Raw genomic sequence first — 9,842 nt, forward strand, 5'->3', positions numbered from 1 at the left:
AATGAGGCAGACAAAGCCAAAGGCCAGCTGAACCTGGGATCTCTGAATGGGTCTTGACATTCTTCCCAGGAAGATGAGTGGCAATCACTGTTCTGCCAGGGAAAGGGCATCTGCTGGCAATGTGGTCTAGAAAATATGCTTTCTGCTCCTCTCAGAGTCAAAATTCCGACCCGTTTCTCCGAAGACCTTCTTAGATAAGGACCATGTTCAGCTGAGTGACAGTGAATCAAAATGGCAAGCCAGGAATACATTGCCCTGCACACAACATCCTCCATTCCCATGGATGGTTTCTCACTGGCACACAGGAGGAAGGAAGGAACCCAAATGCATCATTGTATATCAAGTCATACATGTTGAGGGATGAACAGATCTCACAGGGATATGGAAACCTCTCCTGAAAAGCAGTTCAGAGAAATCCTGAGCTGTTTTGTGCTGCTAGGCATGAAGATGCTCAGGATCTTCCACAGGTGCTCAGCAGGCAGTAGGATTGCGGCTGGATGTCACACTGGAAATGCCAGTGGCTCAGCTGAGAGCTCTGGCAGTGACTGACACTGCACTGAGAGGGGCCACAGTCCTGCAAGGGGCTTTCATCAGGAGCAAACAGCAGCCTGGAGGGTGGGCAATGCTGGATCTGTACCACTGCGTGCTCATCCTTCACCTGAATGTGGAGCTGCCCCCAAAGTTGCCATGCATCACTTTTTCTTTTTCTCCTGTTGGGTATATTTTGGAGCAGCTGTTCTATGTGGCTTTTGATGATGATCCTGTGGGAAGCAGCCATTTGCCTGCTGTGCTATCCGCACAACTAGTACTAACTCTTCATTTCCTTTGGTTTTATTTGGGGTTCTTTTATCTATTTGTTTGATTGGTTTGCTGCATGGGTTTGTTTGTTTGTTTATTTGTTTGGGTTTTTTTCTGATTTGGCTTGAGTTTTTTGTTTGCTTTTTCATAAATGACTGGTGAAGTTGGCAAAACCATACTCAAGATAATGTAAACCAGGATCAGCTTTCCAGAAATTGCTTTTGGCTGCGTTTAGCTGCATCCCCTAGGCTCAGGATCACTAGAATATTTTCAGGTTTTGCTCTGCATATCAGCCTGCCCAGACTCCGCTTGGTGTTTCACAAATGGAGAAGACAATGGACATTTTGACAAGCTTCCTTTCAAACTGAAAAACCTGGGGCAGCATGACAGAAAAGAAGAAAAATAAATCACCAGTTAGAACAGAACCAGTGTCCCACCATCTTCCTCTCCACTGTTACTAATTTTGTACATTTAGAGGCAAACGTGGGTCTAAAGCTTGCATCTCTCAGTTCCTGATGCTATTTGCTACCCTGCAGCCTTGACTCGCCCTGATGTGACTGAGTGCTGGGCAAGTGGGGCTGGGAATGCTCAGCCTGGAGAGAGGAGACACTGGGAGGCTTCCCTGTGGCTGTGCAGGAGTGGAAGGGTCCCTCAGGAAAGAAGGGGACAGAGTGTTCAGCAGGGCCTGTGGTGACAGGACAAGGGGGGATTGGCTTTCAACTGCAGGGGGTTGATGGAAGCTGCATCTAAGGAAGCTGCTCTTTTCCACTGCGGGTGGTGGGGCACTGGCCCAGGCTGTGCACAGAGGCTGTGCATGCCCCATCCTTGGCAACAGGGCCCTGAGCAGCACGCTCTGGGGGAAGACTGCTCAGCTTGGAACAAGATGTTGTTCTTCAGGCCCCTTCCAAGCCAAACCGTTCAGGGACTCCATCATTCCATGGTCTCCTGTGTCCACTTCAGATGGAGCCTGGGAACTGTGATGTCACAGCCCACGCTCCAGCTGGAACGTCCAGCGCCCAGCAAAGGGCACAACACAATCCTTGGCCGTTGTGTTTGCACGCTCTTCACCCTGCTCCTGCCCACTCTGCTTGTCACCTTTCCTCAGTCCTGAAAGATCCTTAGTGCCTGGATTTTGTCATCCAGCCCTGCAGGATGCTCCCATTTGTCCTGATGAAGGTATGGTGCCATTCCATGGAGGTGGACACCCCCAACTGCCCGGGTGGGCTGGAGCTCTGTGGGGATGGAGTGGGACAGGCAGCCCACTCTGAGCTTTTGCTGCCTCTGCAGGCTGTCCCAGATGGAGAAGAGGAGATGGAGGTGGATATAGAGATTGATAGAGAGGAGGACATGGAGACGGAGGGAGCAGATACTGGAGAGGAGGAGATGGAGGTGGAGGTGAAGGTGGAAGAGGAGATGGATGTGGATATGGAAGAGTCCATTGAGGACATGGACATTGATTAAAAAGGTGAGGAAGAGGCCATGATCTTGGCATGAAGACCACTGCCAGCAGCAGGACAGGCAGAGTGGGTCTCCTGCTGCCAGGCTGGGGCTGGGCTGGGTGCTCCCTGCTCAGGGACATTGTACCCAGGGCACTGGATTCTGGTGGCCATCCACAGCCTGTCCTGTGCCTACTTTGCTCCACACAAGCTCCATGCCAGACCCAGCCAGGCTCAGTTCTGGTAGCAGAGTCCTGCTGCTGGGCCAGCGTGTGCCAGCCAGGGGGCACATGCAAGAGCCCTCTGTGCCTGACTGGAGTGACCGTGGCATTTGCTTTTCTTCCAGGTGCGATGGACATCATGGAGAGAGATGCCACCTTTTTGTACATACGTTTTACACTTTGATGCTGTCTTTAGGATATAGGTTTTAGGGCTTTTTGTCTTCTGTAAATACGTTTCATATATTTTTTGTTAGATAGGTTTTTATGTATATATGTTCTATCGATTGTTGTTGTTACAAATATTCTTGCAATGTAAATATCTTCTGTATTTTTGCTGCTGTTCTTCTGTAATAAACAAATTTTATTTTTCACGCCCCAGTTCTCCTTGCATTTGCTTCCGGCACAGGCAGCATTTTGCAAAGTTGTAGTTTCCACTTGCTCCAGGTTCCCAGGGCTGGAGGTCAGAAGTAGATGAAGGGGAAAAAATCCACAATTAAGAGTGTCCAGGACACCCAGAGCCAAAAGAAGTGCAGGGCATCAGGAAAGAGGGAAGCACGTGCTCCAAACAACAGAAATGAAGTGAGAGCTCTGGAGGGAACAAAAGAAAGAGGAAGCCTGAAGAAAGGAAAAAACGTCTCCCCACAAGTTATTTTGCTTTCTTTCATTGAGAGTCTCTTCTATCATGTGGTGGAAACCCAGAAAAATGAAGGTCAGGAGAAGCATGGTTTATTGGGAACATTCCTCCGTAGTAGACAATCCTTGTGCAAATCAATCCATGCAGCACTCACATGTTTAATTGCTTCTCTTCCTGGGGAAGCAGAGTTGCTTTATTTACTCCAAGCAAGATTTTCTCCCTCCTCCCTGGCAAAGAACAAGCTCCCATCCTGGCAAGCGCTCGCTGCTTTCCTTAACACTCATCACACCCATGCTAAGGAGAGTGGAGCAGGTTAATTTATCACTTGTTGCAAGTTCTAAGTCCTTCTTAGATAAGGACCATGTTCAGCTGAGTGACAGTGAATCAAAATGGCAAGCCAGGAATACATTGCCCTGCACACAACATCCTCCATTCCCATGGATGGTTTCTCACTGGCACACAGGAGGAAGGAAGGAACCCAAATGCATCATTGTATATCAAGTCATACATGTTGAGGGATGAACAGATCTCACAGGGATATGGAAACCTGCCCTGAAAAGCAGTTCCAAGAAATCCTGAGCTGTTTTGCGCTGGTAGGCATGAAGATGCTCAGGATCTTCCACAGATGCTCAGGAGGCAGCAGGATTGCGGCTGGATGTCACACTGGAAATGCCAGTGGCTCAGCTGAGAGCTCTGGCAGTGACTGACACTGCACTGAGAGGGGCCACAGTCCTGCAAGGGGCTTTCATCAGGAGCAAACAGCAGCCTGGAGGGTGGGCAATGCTGGATCTGTACTACTGCGTGCTCATCCTTCACCTGAATGTGGAGCTGCCCCCAAAGTTGCCATGGATCGCTTTTTCTTTTTCTCCTCTTGGGTATATTTTGGAGCAGCTGTTCTATGTGGCTTTTGATGGAGATCCTGTGGGAAGCAGCCATTTGCCTGCTGTGCTATCCTCGCAACTAATACTAACTCTTCATTTCCTTTGGTTTTATTTGGCGTTTTTTATCTATTTGTTTGATTGGTTTGCTTCATGGGTTTGTTTGTTTGTTTGTTTGATTGATTGATTTGGGTTTTTGTCTGATTTGGTTTGAGATTTTTCTTTGGTTTTTCATAAACGACTGGTGAAGTTGGCAAAGCCAAACTCAAGACAATGTAAACCAGGATCAGCTTTCCAGAAATTGCTTTTGGCTGGGTTTAGCTGCATCCCCCAGGCTCAGGATCACTAGAATATTTTCAGGTTTTGCTCTGCATATCAGCCTGCCCAGACTCCGCTTGGTATTTCACAAATGGAGAAGACAATGGACATTTTGACAAGCTTCCTTTCAAACTGAAAAACCTGGGGCAGCATGACAGAAAAGAAGAAAAATAAATCACCAGTTAGAACAGAACCAGTGTCCCGCCATCTTCCTCTCCACTGTTATTAATTTTGTACATTTAGAGGCAAACGTGGGTCTAAAGCTTGCATCTCTCAGTTCCTGATGCTATTTGCTACCCTTCAGCCTTGACTGGCCCTGATCTGACTGACTGCTGTGCAAGTGGGGCTGGGGATGCTCAGCCTGGACAGAGGAGACACTGGGCGGCCTCACTGTGGCTGTGCAGGACTGGAAGGGTCCCGCAGGAAAGAAGGGGACAGAGTGTTCAGCAGGGCCTGTGCTGACAGGACAAGGGGGGATTGGCTTTCAACTGCAGCAGGTTGAATGAAGCTGCATCTAAGGAAGCTGCTCTTTTCCACTGCGGGTGGTGGGGCACTGGCCCAGGCTGTGCACAGAGGCTGTGCATGCCCCATCCTTGGCAACAGGGCTCTGAGCAGCACGCTCTGGGGGAAGACTGCTCAGCTTGGAACAAGATGTTGTTCTTCAGGCTCCCTTCCAAGCCCAACCGTTCAGGGACTCCATCATTCCATGGTCTCCACTGTCCACTTCAGATGGAGCCTGGGAACTGTGATGTCACAGCCCACGCTCCAGCTGGAACGTCCAGCGCCCAGCAAAGGGCACAACACAACCCTTGGCCGCTGTGTTGACACGCTCTGCACCTTGCTCCTCCCCTCGCCTTTCACTCTTCTTATCCCCCCGATAACCCCATCAGTCCTGACAGCTCCTGAGTGCCTGGATTTTATCCAGCCCTGCAGGATGCTTCCCTTTGTTCTGGGGCAGGTATGGTGCCATTCCATGAAGGTGGACACCCCCCACCTGCCCGGGTGGGCTGGAGCTCTGTGGGGATGGAGTGGGACAGGGACCCCACTCTGAGGTTTTGCTACCTCTGCAGGCTGTCCCAGATGGAGAGGAGGAGATGGAGGTGGATATAGAGATTGATAGAGAGGAGGACATGGAGACGGAGGGAGAAGACACTGGGGAGGAGGAGATGGAGGTGGAGGTGGAGGTGAAGGTGGAAGAGGAGATGGAATTGGATATGGAAGAGTCCATTGAGGACATGGACATTGATTAAGAAGGTGAGGAAGAGGCCCTGATCTTGGCATGAAGAGCAGTGACAGCAGCAGGACAGGCAGAGTGGGTCTCCTGCTGCCAGGCTGGGGCTGGGCTGGGTGCTCCCTGCTCAGGGACATTGTACCCCGGGCACTGGATTCTGGTGGCCATCCACAGCCTGTCCTGTGCCTGCTTGCTCCACACAAGCTCCATCCCAGCCCCAGCCAGGCTCAGTTCTGGTAGCAGAGTCCTGCTTCTGGGCCAGTGTCTGCCAGCCTGGGGGCACATGCAAGAGCCCTCTGTGCCTGACTGGAGTGACCGTGGCATTTGCTTTTCTTCCAGGTGCGATGGACATCACAGAGACACCACCCTTTTGTATATATGTTCTACAGTTTGTTGTTTTTCTTTAGAATATCGATTGTAGGGCTATTTTTGACCTCTATAAATACGTTTCCCATAGTTTTCCTAGGTAGGTTTTTCTGTATATATGTTCTATTGATTGTTGCTGTTGCAAATATTCTTGCAATGTAAATATATTCTGTATTTTTGCTGCTGTTCATCTGTAATAAACAAATTTTATTTTTCACACTCCAGTTCTCCTTGCTTTTGGTTCAGACACAGGCAGCATTTTGCCAAGTTGTAGTTTCCACTTGCTCCAGGTTCCCAGGGCTGGAGGTCAGAAGTAGATGAAGGGATAAAAATCCACAATTAAGAGTGTCCATGACAGCCAGAGAAAAAAGAAGCCCAGGGGATCAGGAAAGAGGGAAGCACGCACTCCAAACAACAGCAGAAATGTAGTGAGTGCTCTGGAGGGAACAAAAGAGAGAAGGAGGCCTGAAGAAATGAAAAAAGGTCCGCTTGGTCTTTCACAAATGGAGAAGACAATGGACATTGTGCCAGGCTTCCTTTCAAACAGAAAATTCTGGGGCAGCATGACAGAAAAGAAGAAAAAAAAAATCACCAGTTAGAACAGAACCAGTGTCCCACCATCTTCCCCTCCGCTGTTATTAATTTTGAACATTTAGAGGCAAACCTGGGTCTAAAGCTTGCATCTCTCAGTTCCTGATGCTATTTGCTACCCTGCAGCCTTGACTCACCCTGATGTGACTGACTGCTGGGCAAGTGGGGCTGGGGATGCTCAGCCTGGACAGAGGAGACACTGGGAGGCCTCACTGTGGCTGTGCAGGAGTGGAAGGGTCCCTCAGGAAAGAAGGGGACAGAGTGTTCAGCAGGGCCTGTGCTGACAGGACAAGGGGGGATGGCTTTCAACTGCAGCAGGTTGATTGAAGCTGCATCTAAGGAAGCTGCTCTTTTCCACTGCGGGTGGTGGGGCACTGGCCCAGGCTGTGCACAGAGGCTGTGCATGCCCCATCCTTGGCAACAGGGCCCTGAGCAGCACGCTCTGGGGGAAGACTGCTCAGCTTGGAACAAGATGTTGTTCTTCAGGCCCCTTCCAAGCCAAACCATTCAGGGACTCCATCATTCCATGGTCTCCACTGTCCACTTCAGATGGAGCCTGGGAACTGTGATGTCACAGCCCACGCTCCAGCTGGAACGTCCAGAGCCCAGGAAAGGGCACAACACAACCGTTGTTCGTTGTGTTCGCATGCTCTTCACCCTGCTCCTGCCCACTCTGCTTTTCACCTGCCCCCTGATAACCCATTCAGTCCTGAAAGGTCCTTAGTGCCTAGATTTTGTCAGGATGCTTCCCTTTGTTCTGGGGCAGGTATGGTGCCATTCCATGAAGGTGGACACCCCCCACCTGCCCGGGTGGGCTGGAGCTCTGTGGGGATGGAGTGGGACAGGGACCCCACTCTGAGGTTTTGCTACCTCTGCAGGCTGTCCCAGACAGAGAGGAGGAGATGGAGCTAGATACAAAGATTGATACGGAGGAGGAGATGGAAATAGACGGAGAAGACCCTGGAGAGGAAGAGATGGATGTGGATGTGGAGGAGGAAGAGGAGATGGACGTGTATGTGGATGAGGAAGAAGAGATGGATGTGGATATGGAAGAGTCCATTGAGGACATGGATATTGATTAAAAAGGTGAGGCAGAGGCCCTGATCTTGGCATGAAGACCAATGCCAGCAGCCGGACAGGCAGAGTGGGTCTCCTGATGCCAGGCTGGGGCTGGGCTGGGTGCTCCCTGCTCAGGGACATTGTACCCAGGGCACTGGATTCTGGTGGCCATCCACAGCCTTTCCTGTGCCTGGTTTGCTCCACACAAGCTCCATCCCAGACCCAGCCAGGCTCAGTTCTGGTAGCAGAGTCCTGCTGCTGGGCCAGCATGTGCCAGCCTGGGGGCACATGCAAGAGCCCTCTGTGCCTGACTGGAGTGACCATGGCATTTGCTTTTCTTCCAGGTGCAATGGACAGCACAGACAGAGACACCAACCTTTGTATATATGTTCTACAGTTTGTTGTTGTTCTTTAGAATGTAGATTTTAGGGCTATTTTTGACTTCTGTAAATACGTTTCACATATTTTTGTTAGGTAGGTTTTTATGTATATATGTTCTATCGATTGTTGTTTTTACAAATGTTCTTACAATGTAAATATGTTCAGTATTTTTGCTGCTGTTCTTCTGTAATAAACAAATTTTATTTTTCACACCCCAGTTCTCCTTGCATTTGCTTCAGGCACAGGCAGCATTTTGCAAAGTGGTTGTTTCCACTTGCTCCAGGTTCCCAGGGCTGGAGGTCACTGGCACAGCCACCCCAGAAGTGGGGGTCCCTGTGCACAGAGGGGTCCCACTGACAGAGGTGACCCTCTCTTTGCAGTTTCTCTGGACACACTTGGGAGCTGTAGGGGCAAAGCCCAGCGTGCCCTGGCCCATAGATCCCATGTTGGAGCAGGGCTGAGCCTGTGTGCTCCTGCAGAGCCTCAGCCATGGCTCTTCCCTGGGCAGCCCCAGGGCTAAGGAGGGTGCACTGGGCTGTGGGCAGGCCCTGCTCCTGGGCACCCTGAGGGGCTGGAGCCAGCCTGGAGGGAGCCTCAGCCCTACATGGACCAAGATTTCCTTTGGAAACCCCCTCTCTCCCCAGACTCCTCTGAGCACAACAAGAATTGATCCTCCGAGTTCAAGGTGTGACCTTCATTGGCACAAATGTGTCCCTTGCACTTTCTACCACAGCAAATGTCAGTGCTTGTAATCCCTGTTCTGCACACTCTGCTCAGGCAGCCAAACATCTGAACCTGAGGGAACATCTGGAATTAGCATCAACCTGCAGAGAGCTCCAGAGGGAGAACCTACCCCCAAGCACCACGAGAAATACTTGACACTGACAGTCTGGGGCAGAGCTGAAACTAAAGTATTTTAATGCCAAGAGAGAGGATTATTTTATTGCTGAATTCATTCTGGAAGAATAAGAATGGAAGCTTTTGGTCTCCTCACCTGCCACCGATGTGTATTGCCAAGGTTTGCCTCTGGGTTATGACTGATTTTGATGAATCTGTTCAGAACTCTGATGCTGTTCCTGGCTAAGGTGCAGAGATGATATTTCAGAGCCAGATGAGCTCAGCACATCTTGTGCAATGCAGAATTTCCAGAACCAGACATTCAGGCCATGCAAACTGACAAGTTTTCATCTCTGTGCAAAGATCAGTATTAGGACATCTCTGATGTACCACACACTTCTCAGAGCTGTCCCTTTCATCCAGCTCTCCCCAGTCACTTCACAGACTTCACTCCAAGCAGTTTCTGATAGAGCTCAGTAGCACATGGGATTTAATACTGGTTTTTCTTCATCTTCTCCAGAGCTGTCTCCAGACGCAGTGTGTGGGCACTGTCTGGCAGCAGCAGCATTAACCTGTCACCTCCCTGACACTGAGGTTCATGTCACTACTTTTCATCAAAAGCAGCAAATCAATGATTCCCACTGGGTCCCACACAGCTCCATGGGGAGTTTGTGTGGCTGCAGTTCCAGCACCAGCCCTGGTCCTCAGAAATTTCAGGAGGAGATACAGAAGGAATCAGCCATTCATAGAGAACAACATGAGTTTGCAGGGCCCAGATCCCCACAACTCTGGTAACCCAGACTCTGCATTTACACTTTGGCCTCTGTGCCTTACTTCTCCTCTCACTAAAGTCCTGACAGTTTATCTCATGCTCAGGTTCCCAAGATAACTCAAAGCAGCTTTAGGAGCAGGGATAGATGGGAACTGTCCCAAGGCTCAACAAAATTTCTCTCCTCAGGCCTGACAATTCCAGCTAAGGAGAGAGGAAAAGCCTGCATGAAAGAGGTGTGAAATCAAAGCAGTAATCAAATTGAGGTATAATGAGAGCAGCTGAAGAGGTTTTCAGTGTTCAGAAAAAGATTAGCAGCTCCA

The 9,842-nt window shown here is 50.0% G+C and overlaps 1 protein-coding gene and 1 long non-coding RNA gene across 3 annotated transcripts; both read left to right on the forward strand.

The window, feature by feature from the left end:
- Positions 1–5,097: 5,097 nt before the first annotated feature.
- Positions 5,098–6,101, forward strand: LOC135305726 (uncharacterized). The gene is made up of 3 exons (XR_010366710.1): positions 5,098–5,243; positions 5,356–5,539; positions 5,856–6,101. It is a non-coding gene; the product is annotated as an uncharacterized LOC135305726 (long non-coding RNA).
- An 832-nt stretch (positions 6,102–6,933) lies between these two features.
- Positions 6,934–8,010, forward strand: LOC135305681 (bifunctional lysine-specific demethylase and histidyl-hydroxylase NO66-like). Of its 2 annotated transcripts, XM_064429432.1 has the most exons (3): positions 6,934–7,239; positions 7,352–7,559; positions 7,877–8,010. In XM_064429432.1, exons 1-2 carry the CDS (start codon positions 7,216–7,218, stop codon positions 7,553–7,555), a joined length of 228 nt encoding a protein of 75 aa, XP_064285502.1. In that variant the 5' UTR covers positions 6,934–7,215; the 3' UTR covers positions 7,556–7,559; positions 7,877–8,010. The 2 variants fall into 2 exon arrangements, with proteins under 2 accessions (XP_064285502.1, XP_064285501.1); XM_064429431.1 differs by lacking the exon at positions 7,877–8,010 and having other exon boundaries at positions 6,935–7,239; positions 7,352–7,737.
- The last annotated feature ends 1,832 nt before the right edge of the window (positions 8,011–9,842 follow it).

Source organism: Passer domesticus, chromosome 8 (assembly GCF_036417665.1).
Source record: "Passer domesticus isolate bPasDom1 chromosome 8, bPasDom1.hap1, whole genome shotgun sequence".
NCBI classification, from domain to species: Eukaryota; Metazoa; Chordata; class Aves; order Passeriformes; family Passeridae; genus Passer; species Passer domesticus.